Genomic DNA, 13181 nt, shown 5'->3' with positions numbered 1-13181 from the left:
GCGACGGGCGGGCCGGGCGGGCCTGGCGGCAGCAGGCGGGGATGGGCAGGGGCTGAGGGTACGGGGCCGGTGCGTGAGGAACAGCGACACGGGGCAGGAAGGGCCCGCAGGGCTGCGGCAGGGGGGCCGGCGTGGGGAAATCCCGGTCCCACGGCAGCGCTACTGTGGGGCAGCCCCGGCCCTGCCCCGCAGCGTGTCCGTGTGCCAAGGGGCTGAAGGCAGGGGAGGGTTTCACTGGAAAAACTCTTTTAATAGGGTTCCTGTGAGGAATGACACGAGTGTTTTGTATGAAATCCACGATAAATTTATTGAAGAGGTGCAAGCCCCGTTTGAGTTAAGATACGGACCGCTCAAAGAGAACCTTAAGGTACATTCCAGAGAAACACATTGTCCACCAAATTTTGAAGATCGTATAACTCCTTTAGGCTTTAGTTACACATCTGGATTCTATCCTTTGCCAACCAAAGTATGTCCAGCGTATCAAACCCGATTGAATCCCAGCCCCACAGAAGCTGGTAGCAGAACTAAACGTGTATTTCCATTCATCAGTTACAGTGAAAGACAAGCATACTACTACTAAATGTAATTTCAATACTAAGCACACATTCTATAAGGCATTAATTAGAAGTATGCTTCAGGAGAATGCACTTTGGTAACAGCAGAGGAGCTGAGCCCCCAGGCAGTGCTGATGTGGGGGCTGGAGGAGGGGCAGGGCCATGAACAGCACTCCTGACAGGGCCGCAGCAGTGGTCACTGAGTGGTCACCGAGTGGTCACCGAGTGGTCACCGAGTGGTCACTGAGCCAGAAGGAGGCAGCTCGAGCAGCCCCAAGAGAGTTTGCTGCAAGATGTGGAACTTCTCCTGACCTGAAAAATGGGCCGTGGTCTTTCTGTACCCACATTTACTCTATCTGCTTGCAGATGTTGGCATCCTTACTGAAATTGAACTTCCAGATGCATTGGGTATCACAGGTCAGACTAAATACTTGGGAAAAGTAGCCAAGATACTATCAGTTTTATGAACTTAATTAGATTTCCATTCCTTTCCAAGGGAAAAATGCGTTGGTTTTCAGCAGGTTTTAGACTATCAGCCTAATCTAGAGTGCAATTGCCTCATATGCTTCTCAGCAGAATTCTGGGTGTTTTCAACCAGTTCAGAGTGCAGCATTTCTCTGCTCCAAGATGTTTGACTTCTCTAATGAATAAATATTAAACTCAATTTTTTTCAGTTCCATAGAATATTTTTTCTTTGCAACCTCCATGTTGAACTTGCACTTGGTTACAATAGACTAAACCAATACTCTGGTATTTTAGCATCTTTTCTTCTGTCTCATAGGGCACTGTTTGTGAGATGTTTACATTAGCTTTATTTCATGCTTTGATGACCAGGTGTAGTGGTCAGTTTGCATCCACAAAAATTTGTTTGACCTCTGCTTTGGCTAACAACCAAATATTTTTAAAGTATTTGTTGCTCTAATCAGATTTCAGGTAGGTGTTCATCACATTCCCCATTGGAAATAAAAACAATTCATATAGGTAGGGTACAATATGCTCTCTTAAAACCATGTCTAAAACATTGACAAAACTAATTATATCTACTAATGACTAAAACCAAAGGTAAACTAGTGAGAGGCACGGCATACTAGCTAGACATGTAACATAACAGCCAAGTAGGGTCTGCCAATTTGAATTAAAGGCATTTTTTTTTACATCAAGTAATTAATCTAGTATTATTGAATATAATCCATGTCTAGGATGCCAAACAACACTTCAGAAGTTCATATAGACCATTTTGATGCAGCAGCAGAGAGAGCAAAGGCACTCAAAACACTGAATAACAGCAGGAGTTGGGGCATGGAGTGTTTCCCAGCAGAGCTCTAGAAAAAAAAAATTGATAAAACAAAATCAAAGTAGCTCTATTTCTCACTGTATGAAAGCATAGAAAGTTTCAGATAAAAATTTTCCTATTAGTCACTTCTAGTGTATAGACACTTCTGATGTTAAAAGATCATGTGCCACATCCACAGTACATGCAAACCAACTGTTTTCAAATGATAGACAGGATCAAAAGTATAATGCATGTACATGGCCCCACTGATCCTCATTTTTATTGATACTATCAATTTATTATGTTGCATGTGTATTCTCAAACATTTTTTCAGGTATAGAAAATCTGGAAAATACCTCACAGTATAAACAATACTTTAAATTTTCTACAATATGCATAGGAAGAAACCAGTAGGAATACAAAAAGAAGTGCTTACCACTTGACTGCCACCCGAGGAAGGTGAATTCTGAAAACAAACAGACAAATCAATCTCAAAGTGTTCCCACCCAATGGTTTTGAATACAGTTTTGCTTCTGACCAACAAAAATTTTAATAGCTTAACCCACAGCATGGTTTTAAGTTGTTAAATTTGCATAGATAAGTGAACAGTTTTAATTACACACTCTCTTCATTACACACCTCATCATAATCTGAAAATTTCAGCTAAAATTGATGAAAGGGAAAATCTATTTTCTATATAATTCATTATCATATTCCATACAGAGTTTTCCATCCCTATAGATGAAACAGATTGTTAATTGACGAGTACTGGAAAAAAAAAAAAAGAGAGGTGCAAAACCAGCTAACCTGCCAGTGAAAAATTCAATCTTGCTTATTAAAGGAAGAAAAAAAAAGAAAGAAAAAAAGTGAAGGGTGAACTAAACAGACCCTATAAAGATTTACACAAAAACCAGGATTTTAAAATTAGAGGGCAGCCAAATGTAGCAAGGCCACTAATTGGAATGTGAAGAAACAGATAAATTCAAATTTAGAATATAATTGATATTGAAATAGGTTTCCCAGACTGAGGCTGTATTTTCCACAGTGGCTTCTTTAAATGTGCTCTAATACAAATGGAACTAATAAGTAATGGTCTTTTCAGACCAAATAATCTCAAGATTACTCTGTCAACTCCCTATGTTCTTTGTTACTAAGAAAAGAAGATGAAAACTCTGATTAAAATATTCTCACCGGTTTCCCAGAATAAGTGCTTCCTGAGGTAGATGAGCCCTTTAAAATAATAATATACAATTATTTTATTTTTTTTTTGTACAAGACTCCCAAGTGAAGTGTGTCCAAAGAGCACACAGTAGTCTTGAAAATGTCCTAGATGTTAGTAGATTTGATAATGATTTTCATTATAACTTATTCCTGCGCTTTTTCTTGTATTTTAATTGAACAGTCTCAATAAGCACAACTGCTTTCTTTTTCCCATGAAGAAGTTAGTTTCAGAACATTTGCACAGCCATGTATCATTGACTGAACTACAAAGTTTGAAACTGAAACTGTTACCCTGATATTTAGTACAGAATTCTTACTAGAATGATCCAATCATGTTCCTATGATTTACAGAGTATGTAAAAATTTGTCTCTGGGAGGAATTAATATTGTCTCATCCTAAGGTTCAAGTTTGAAAAAAAAAAAAAAAAAAATCCATATTTCATTGGTCAGTTTTCTCAGACATTCAGCATTGTAACCATTTTAAAGGTTACCCTGATCATTGTTACCTAATTTAAATACCAATATCCACATTTCTGCATTAGTTATGGGAATACTGAAAGAAGAATATCCTTATTGGTTTCCTTAAATACAGTCTCCCAAGCAAGATGAAACCCCCCAAAAGATCCTGTTTACAACTCTAAGCCTATTTGTACTTCCCTATATTCTTGCTATCTGGAATAAAGAACCACAGGAGAATGAACACTATTTTGGATGAGAGTGCACTCATCCAAAAATCTCAGGGAAAATCTTATAGGAACAACAAGTATTTAGCATCTTTTTGTATTAATTTGAATGATATTAGGCACAGCACTAAGTCAAAGACCTCAAGAGCCATTTTGTAGTTATCATGCATTTACTATATGGAAACAAAAAATAGTTGGGTCAAATTAAATATTAATTAACTTGGAGTCAGTGTACAGTTAGATATGGGAGGGGAGAAAAAGGTGAAAGTTACAGCCCTATTGAAGAAAGCTCTAATAAAACACTGTTCAGAAGTCCCTTAAAAAAAAAAAAAAAAAAAAAAAAAAAAAAAGATCCTGCAATCTCTTACTCTGTTATTAAAAGAACCAGAAGTTCAGTTACAGAGTAAAATGCTGGCTCAAAACTATGGAACTGTGTGAAAATATTGTGTTTGAATTTGTTGAAATTAGCCTAGATAAGTAAATCATATGATAATCTTTGCATATTTGAGTAATTCTCAGAAAAGTATCTAGTCCATAACTAAGTGGATACGGATATTATTTTTTTAACAGCCTTATAAGAAAAAAGTAAGGTAAACTTGAGGGTTTTTTTACTTACTGGTTTACCCTGTTGTCTGCCTCCAGAAGGATATGAGCCCTGTAAGAAGTCAAACATGTATTAGTAGAATGAAAAAATATTCTATTACTACCTTGAAACAATTTGTGCAGCACTTAGGACAAACTTTTGCTGCTTGAAAAAAAAAAAGTAACTGGGGACCCTACAACTTAAGCTATCTACTAAACAAAACAAAACAATTTGTTGCATGAATCAAGAAAGGTGTTATGAAATCCAGTATAAGTGATTATAGTTTTACTATAAACTGTATAAGTGATTTATAGGTTTTATTTGAGCAGTAACTTATTTAAACTAGTTCTCTTATTCAGCTTGCTGAAATGATTTTAATTGGTATTACCTCAACTATGTAAGCTAAGTAATATGGCCAAATGAATGTATCTTTCAGCATCAAGTCACTGACCTGATCTAGGTGGTGTAAGCAAAGAATTAGGAGTGATGGGAAAAGAATATAGAAAAGAGTATACTCACCTGTCCACCATACTGGCTGCTTCCTGATGGAGACGATCCCTGTTTAAAAAAAAAAAAAAAAAAAAAAAAAAAAAAGACACAGAGCATTAAAAAAAAAAAAAAATCCCTGGAAACTTAAGTGCTTAAGCACTAAGGAATCTGGAAAGTATATTAATCTAAAAATTTTGCAGTGACAGACTTCTGACTTAATTCCACTAAGTTCCTTAACAGCTGAAAGTAGTAAAATAGGCAAACAGTCACAAACCACCTGCTAAGGCTATTCCCTGACATAAATAGGTGGATCTGTTCAAGAGGGGGAAAAAAAAAAAAAAATCTACTTTGTGATTCTCTGCTAGATCAAACATATTCAGAGAGCATCATGTGTATTGTCAAAGCACCCTTATTATTCCAAATAAGTAATCTAAGAAAAAATTGTTTTGCAGCTTTAAAAAATGCTGTAAAATCCTCTCCATGCTACAAGAAATGATTTTACAAAAGTGATGCAGAGCTCAAATGCTTGTTATTGGGGTAAAAAGAAATGAAATTATTTTTTAGTATAACAGAGTGAAACACTGTCAACAGAGCAACTTTATTAATGTAATGTGTTGCACTTTTGTCATCCATTATATCTGTTAGCCACTTGGGGTACTGAGATTTCATGACAATGACAACTAAGTCTTCAAAAGCTACACAGGATGCTCCTTAAAAGTATGACACTCAAACTGCATCTGAAGATGAGGAAAGTGGTGTTATTGCAGGTAACACCAGAAATTTCAAAGCATTATCTATTGATGTATTTTTTACCAAATTTCCAAGTATTTAGTCTAAATGAATGGAGAGAAAAAAAGGATAATTTCAATGTAAATGAAAAATAACACAGAAAATAGATTTTGAACTGAAACATAACAGTAAATGAAGTACCACTTCAGAGAAAGCATTCCTAGATAAAAGAACCAGAGTTATGATATATGCAGTTTCTTGAAACTGAAATTTATTTATGCTACTCCAATTCAGTTACTGAGAAATTATCCTTGTTTTCATATATTACTAAGAATAAAATTACTCTAAAAAACTGACTGGCAGTATATACGCTGCATCATATTTTTCATTTAAAAAATAGCAAGTAGGAACATCTTGAAAACAAAGAAAAGTTACATGCCTGGCCACCATATTGACGGCTTCCGGAATATGATGAACCCTTTAAAAAGAATATGAAACTTTAGTAAATAATTTTTTAAAAAGCCTCCTGGCATCAAAAGCATGGATCTAGTCTAAACAGTACTCATGACACTGATTACCTGGAAGAATTTTACACAATTATTAATGCCACTTATCTGCACATATTATTAGTGGTTTATTCAACGAGATGAACCCCGTGAACCATTCTTCAGTATTTTTTTGAGGTAAATTCAAAGTAAAATCTTAGGTCTAGATATAGAAAGATGCACTGAAATGTCAAGAGTGTTTCAATAAAAGCCACATTGAGTCTCTAATTACTGTCCCTATTATCTCTGTGGCTAGATAGAATTTGATATTTAATGGCCTCTGAACAAATATGGCAACTAAACCATGCTTATTTCTGAAGAACTAATCTGTCCAAAACAATAAAGACAAATTTCCTACCTGTCCACCATGGTAGCGGTTTCCTCCAAAAAAGCCCTGTATGAACAAAAATAGCAATGCTTACTCTGTATGAAATTCAATGTCATATAGAGGAAAAACGAGAGTATAATGTCCTACGGCAATAATCAAATCTTCTACACTGTTGCTGATGTAAATTTTCTATTTATTTGGTTAAATAAATAAAGAATTTAGTTTCTATTAGTCCTTATTCTTTCTTTCAGATTATTTGCTTAAAACAGAAGTAAACTCATAATTCATATGTAGTTTTCAGCACTTTGGATTTTCAAAAGGGGCATATATATATATATATTGTGAGTGGTATATTTATCATGTGTGTGGGTTTTTTAACTTTATAAACTTGGAAATCAAAGTAGTCACCTAAACAATTTTGACTATACTGAGACTCACCCTCAGAGGTAAGTAAGTGTAGTTTCATTTAAACAGTAGGGTTGTGGTATTTTTTTTAAAAAAAGTATTTAGAAAGGTATAGTGAATACACTAGTTAGGAAGATAAATGGAAATAGCTTTAACTTTTCTAACGTGTTGGTCTCTTCCACTTGGAAGTGTTTTGGGCCAGGATTTTAGATCTAAGTTTCACTGGTTCAATCATATTGTTAATAATCACCATAAGAGCAGCACAATTGACACATCCAAAACCCAGCAGATATAAGATATTTGGAAAACACATGCTTAGAAAAGCCACAGGTCTCTTGTGCAAACCAAAAGAAATTCAATGCTTTGAGCAGTTTTTAACATCTGGATAGCCCTCCTTTAATACAAATATTGGAGAACATTCCTGATTGTTAAATCCAGGGTGGGAAAAGTGTTATTTTTCTCCCATGTTTTTGTTTGAAAATAAAAATGCATCTGGGTAGCTAGCTCTGTTTACAGCATGTCACTTAATGTTTTTGTCCTTAGCAGGTACAAAATTTCTCATTTTGGCACAATGTGAAAAAACCTTTCATCATACAAATAAATTCACGGACAGAATCATTTCAATAAAGATCATTCCTCAGGAATTTTCCAGTATGTGTATATACTACAAAAAATATACAGATACAAAGGTTACTTACTGGACTTCCACTGGGGCACACACATCCACCCTGTATAAACCAAAACCAAACTTAATTTCCGGTGTTTAGGACTGGAAGAAGCCTCTGAATTAGTAAAACAAACTCATATTCTGTTTCTTCAAGCAAACAGACTATGAAGCCTTGCTCACAGATTCACCAAACTCCAAGTAGTTTCTTTCTCTCTCTGCTGTCCTTTCAGGCTAGTTGAACAATTTGTGACCAAATTTTGTAAATTTAGTCTTCTAATTTCTCATTTAAAACCTTACTCACCAAAAGGATGAATAAATGATTTCCAGTAGAACTACAGAATAAAACTATGGTTGTTTTTGTTTTTTTTTTTTCCTTCCTTGAGAATCTAGAGCACCCAGAACACATGCAATACTCTTCTGTGCTACAGAAGTTACAGCAGGCACTAAAGATTACTTGGCAGTTAAGACATGGCCAAGGGATCACCATTCAGTGTCTTGCTTTCTATATTCAATGTACATGAAATGTGTAAGTAGAAACATGCTTAGCAGCAAAGCAGGTACAGAAGCCCAAATACAACTGCCATTCAGGCAGTCACTACTGGCTACTCTGGCCTGTGGGATGTCAGAAGGACAGGAAAAAGAAATTCATGAGTTGCTGAGGCTTTGGGCAAACAGGACAGTGGTGCAGGAGAACCATTCTTGTGAAGGAAAGACATACAAAGTAAATTGTGGGCTCCTGGCAGGAGCACAACTGAATGGTGTGGAGAAAGGAAAGCATACCTGTCCACCATACTGGCTGCCTCCTGAAGAAAAGCCCTGAAAAAATTAAGTAGCTAAATATGTTACTACATAACATTCTCATTAGTTCTTTGTGATCCTTAATCTTTCAAATTGCTTCTGTCTAAGCATAACAACAAAAATGGGCTTCTTAGAACCACAATCTGTTCAAGAAAGGATTTTTACAAAGTCACACATCGTTTGTTCATATCATGATCTGACATACCAGACAGACCCATGCTTAGGAACCATCACTCAGATTTGCTTAAAGAAATTTTTCTTTCAAATGTTCCTTCTTTTTTGTAAAAAGCAAGGGTAAATTTTCCTTATGAACTGTGTACCATAACTTCAAATACTATGAAAGTAGAAGGTTTACCTGTCCACTATACTGGCTGCTTCCTGGAGAACCTACACCCTAAAGAAATGAGAAAGCATTTCTATTTGTTGCACAGTCTTTAACTTATGGCATGTCACAGAAAACCATGCTTTTAATTGTCTTCCGTGGATTTAAGTATCAGAAGAATGTCAACACTTCCTTTATACCCGCACTGAAATCTATTGGCCCTTACAATGGTTACTATGTAAACAGAACCATGAAGTTTAAGTCAAAGTCAATGGAAAAAAAAGACAGATAGAAAAACAATTCTCACCTGTCCTCCATAGTGGCTGCCACCTGAGAAAAATGGACCCTGAAGCAAAGTTGCCAATTATTTCTCTATCGAAAAGCTTCTTTAAGTGTTTTTTAATTAAGGATTTTTTTTTCTTTTGTGCAATGAAAGATGACAGAAATCTAAACACTTAAACTACTCTTTTATGTGTTCTATGCTAATTAGGGATTAGCGTAATTAGGAATGGTCTGTAACATGGGAATCTTTCATAATGCTTATCCTGAGATATTAGAATTATATACCTACTTTCAGGACACCATGTTTGGACTGAAGATTTCCTTCTCCTCTAATTCCCTTTCTAATAAATCTGACAATAAATGTTTTCAGAGACAAAAGATGAGTCTGCTGGGGATTTCCCTTTGTATTAAAGGCTATAGTGCTAAGCAGCACTAGGAGCCCTATCCATCAACTTTCACTTCACAAGGGCATGGAACACCTTCTCTTATTAACAGCTCCTGACCTTCTCCCCTGTTCCCCTCCCTCAGACATACTGCTTCTCTGATAACAATTCTGATAATGCACTTTGATGAAGGAAGTGAAGTATTCCAGAGGCTGAGGTAGAGGAAGAATGCAATCAGCTTCCAGCCACTCCTTTCTGTTACTGTTAAAGCTTATGGCAGCAGCAGAAGAGAAATGGGTCCAGAATGTGAAGGGAAACTTGGAGAGTACAGAAAGGCCAGAACATTTACCATGGTACTACAGAAGTACTGGCCTTTCACAGTTTTTGCAATGTTTCAGATCATGAATCTTTAGATACCTGATAACCAGATTAACTTAGTGTACTCAAACTATTACTTTTCAGTCAATAAAAAAGTACCAAGTTTTGATGTAGAAGGTGGGTGTCAGGATAAGGACTATGTAGGAAGAAATTCTCACCTGTCCTCCGTACTGGATGCCCCCTGAAGAAGGTGAACCCTAAACAAAAAGAATTAAATAACCTAAATTATCCATGTCATTGTATTCTTTTAAACCACAGTCCATAACAAGGAGAGGTACCTCATTTCTTTCAGTGCAAAACTGAATGGACTGAAACAAACCGTGCAAAAAGGAATGAGACATGTCTGCATTTACCACAATGCATCAAAAAATACATCTCCTAAAAACTCTTCTGTGGTTTACTATCACATACATTTATAACTACTGTATACCTAGCCACAAGTTTAAGTGAAACATAATAATAATAATAATAATCCATCTCCTTCAAACAGTTCTTTTACACAGAGAACTAACTACCAAATCTCTTGGATGAAACAGTGAACACTACAAGGGAAGAATTCTCACCTGTCCACCATGCTGCCTTTCTCCTGAGGAAGGTGAACCCTGAATATCAACAAAAAAGGAAACTGAAACTTCCTTACACCCATTTCATAGAACCATGGAATCATTTCATGAAGCTTTTAGAAAGTTTGGTCATCTTCATGAAGTACTAATTTATTTCAACAAGACAAGACCTTTAGTCCTGTAGATTTCAGGAGCGAATTGAGTCAACTGTGTATTTAACATTCTATTTTTTCTTAGCATTAAATAATAGTCTTCATCTGAACTTGTTTTATTTAACCACTGTAGCAGCATAGTGTGACAGAGAAAGATCTACTGAGAAGATTTTAGGCTAAGATAAATAAAGCTAAGGTAGACAATCAGGCACATAATTAATAAACTACATGTTTTTCATAGGTTAAAACTACACAAGTGGGAACTATCTAATGCTTACTTGTCCACCATAATGGCTGCCTCCATAAGATGAATACCCCTGGAAGAATATTGGACATCAGTTATTTCTGGATATCTTAATAATGGAGTTGAGTGGCAAAGACATCTCTATTTTATTTGACTGTTTGTTTGCAATCTTCCCAGAATAAAATCTATATTTTTGTCTTCCTTGAATTCACAATATTACTACAGAGAATAGATTACTATGAAGTTTCTTGAAATGTTGAACTGGATAATCCTTTACTTTGTAAGAGACAAATAATAAAAAACAAAAACACCACACATAAATATCTAAAAAGTAAGAGCTCACCTGTCCACCATACTGGCTACCTCCAGAAGAATATGAATCCTATGAAGAATACAAAATAAGTGAATTACCACCTGTGGGATACTCTTGAACCAGGACATGACTCAGCACAACAGGAGAAAAAGAAAGTCAAGGAGTGAAAACAGGAGAGCAGGACTTCTTGTATGCTTTAATAACTAGAGTTCAAGCCTTACAAGGTAAATTGGGAAAATATTTGTGTTCCTAAGTAAGGGTGAAAAGCAAAAAACCCTACAGCTTTGCTTGTATGACTTGTTGGGAAGGTTGAAGCAGCATTCTTCCAAGTTCTTTCTTTGTTTGAAAGCTGAATCCTGGGCCAAAATTAGTAGTTAAATATCGTCTGCCTAGCAAGAGTCTGAAACCAAGCACATTTACTGAAATCCCAAGCAACAAGAAGTCTCTCCAAAGCGGGGAGGTTGGACTTGTTTTTCTTCTTAATGCAATAAGGCTTACACCTTTCGAGTAATTCTTTCCCCACCTCTTTTTTTTTTTTCTTTTGTTTGCATAAGCTTCAGTATTCCATTTTCACAAAAAAAAAAAAAAAAAAAAAAAAAAAAAAAAAAAAAGAAAAAAAAGGAAAAGAAAAAAAAAAGGACATAAACTCAGTAATGGATGCCATCTAGTGAGTTTTTGCTATTTAAATATAGTTCCTGAAATAAAACTGAATGTAATTGACTTTCAGAAGTGGCTATCATTTTCAGAAGTGGCAAGCTGACTTTCCTTTGGAGCGATTGTGTACCTGGCTACTGTAGTGGCTGCCTCCAGAAGATGAGCCCTGGAAAAAAAAAAACAAATCTCTAACAGAGCAAGTCTAAACCAAAATTTCCTGAAGGACACGAGTATGTAAATTCCTATTTTAAACTTTTTTTGCTTGGGTTTAAAATCCACTCAAAATGTAGAACTTAGCCCTCCCTTTTTTGGTACATCTAAAATTTAGTGCTTTACTATCCACCAGACAGGCTGCACACTGCAGAATGATATCCCCACAAAATAATTTTAATATTTATTTTTGCAGGTTACTATCTTACAGAGTACTCCAGACCATTTGAGTACTCTGAGCTTCCACAAGATCTGACAAAGTCATAAAGAGATGAAGCTGTTCTGTGCTTTGTTTATACTTTAAGCATCTATCAGAAACATCTCCTTAATAAGGAATCTTAACAGTGTAAAATGCCTTTTCAAATGTCCTGTAAAGAAGATACTGAAGACAATGTCCCCAGGTAGACTGCAACATATATTCAGGGAGAACTAAATTCTATATTCAGTATGCCAAAGACATTCTCCCCTGATGGGGTACTGTGTGCTTCTATGCATTGAAGTACACATCAGGAGTGTGCCTTTGAGACAATGTCCTGGTAGTCCCCACTCACTGTAGGTTTTTTTGTATAATGGAGTGGACTTAATTAACTGGATGCCTTTCAGATTAAACTAAAGTGTGGAACACTCTGTGCGCACACACTTAATGCATTTAGGTAGTAAATGGACTTTTAGCCTAAAAGACCAGACCAGAGCAAATCCTTCTTCAAACATGTATAGTATGGCCATCAGTTCATCAGTGCTGATTTTTTCACACTGTAGAGTGAACCAGTCCTAGCAGCTTGCAGGGACTGTCAGTGTAAGCACAACCACTGTGTTCCCTCAACCTTTATACACAGTCCATGATTCTGAACTGCAGTCCAAAGCAGCCAAGTCAGTCAAAAGCAAAAACCTTGGTCCTAACTGGAAGTTTCAAAGAAAACAAATCCCAGCATCAACAATATGAAGACTGCAGAACACAGGTAGGTAAGAGTAGTCTCCTGACTGCAGATACATACAGCTCTTATTTCTAAAAGGGAGCACAAGACCAATCCTATTTATGTAATATTAATTTTAACATGGTACACTAACGGAGCTGCATCCAAGCCATCTTTATAACATTTGGCAGGCTGGTAATAATGCCACAGATTTCTGTGCTAGTTACAAAAGGACCAAAATGCTTTTTCTCCATTTACTGCAGCACATATAGAGCTGCATACACTTCATGACTTTCCAACCCATGAGCAGAACTAGTCTTGGGAACCCTGTAAACTGGTCTCACCTGCAAGAGTTCTTATCTTTGTGAGAGGGCTAGCATCATTAAATTACTGCAGTATAAATACTAACTTTTCTTGCAGTAGATTATCTAAGAGGAATACAAACACATAAATCCAGGAGATATTTCATCATAATTTCAAGGAAGCCAATG

At 36.1% G+C, this 13181-nt stretch overlaps 1 protein-coding gene across 49 annotated transcripts in view; it reads right to left on the bottom strand.

Annotated features, from left to right (window-relative positions):
• Positions 1 to 999: 999 nt before the first annotated feature.
• LOC139799181 (uncharacterized transmembrane protein DDB_G0289901-like) overlaps positions 1000 to 13181 on the bottom strand; it is a 56797-nt gene continuing 44615 nt past the window's right edge. For 19 of the 49 annotated variants that reach the window (XM_071750835.1, XM_071750859.1, XM_071750831.1 and 16 more), the window contains 15 exons: positions 11697 to 11732; positions 10943 to 10981; positions 10634 to 10672; positions 10204 to 10242; positions 9799 to 9837; positions 8905 to 8943; positions 8631 to 8669; positions 8258 to 8293; positions 7509 to 7538; positions 6436 to 6471; positions 4834 to 4872; positions 4348 to 4386; positions 3019 to 3057; positions 2264 to 2293; positions 1000 to 1876 (listed from right to left, as the gene is read on the bottom strand). In XM_071750835.1, coding sequence (XP_071606936.1) covers positions 1778 to 1876; positions 2264 to 2293; positions 3019 to 3057; positions 4348 to 4386; positions 4834 to 4872; positions 6436 to 6471; positions 7509 to 7538; positions 8258 to 8293; positions 8631 to 8669; positions 8905 to 8943; positions 9799 to 9837; positions 10204 to 10242; positions 10634 to 10672; positions 10943 to 10981; positions 11697 to 11732 — 618 coding nt within the window. In that variant the 3' untranslated portion in view covers positions 1000 to 1777. Of the gene's footprint in view, positions 1877 to 2263; positions 2294 to 3018; positions 3058 to 4347; positions 4387 to 4833; positions 4873 to 5894; positions 6011 to 6435; positions 6472 to 7508; positions 7539 to 8257; positions 8294 to 8630; positions 8670 to 8904; positions 8944 to 9798; positions 9838 to 10203; positions 10243 to 10633; positions 10673 to 10942; positions 10982 to 11696; positions 11733 to 13181 lie in introns of those variants that run through there. The other 30 variants (XM_071750837.1, XM_071750861.1, XM_071750849.1 and 27 more) reach the window with 25 other exon arrangements.

Source organism: Heliangelus exortis, chromosome 8, assembly GCF_036169615.1.
Source record: "Heliangelus exortis chromosome 8, bHelExo1.hap1, whole genome shotgun sequence".
In the NCBI taxonomy this organism is placed as follows: domain Eukaryota; kingdom Metazoa; phylum Chordata; class Aves; order Apodiformes; family Trochilidae; genus Heliangelus; species Heliangelus exortis.
Note: the sequence above shows the minus strand (reverse complement) of the source record. Positions and strands in the feature narration are given on the sequence as shown.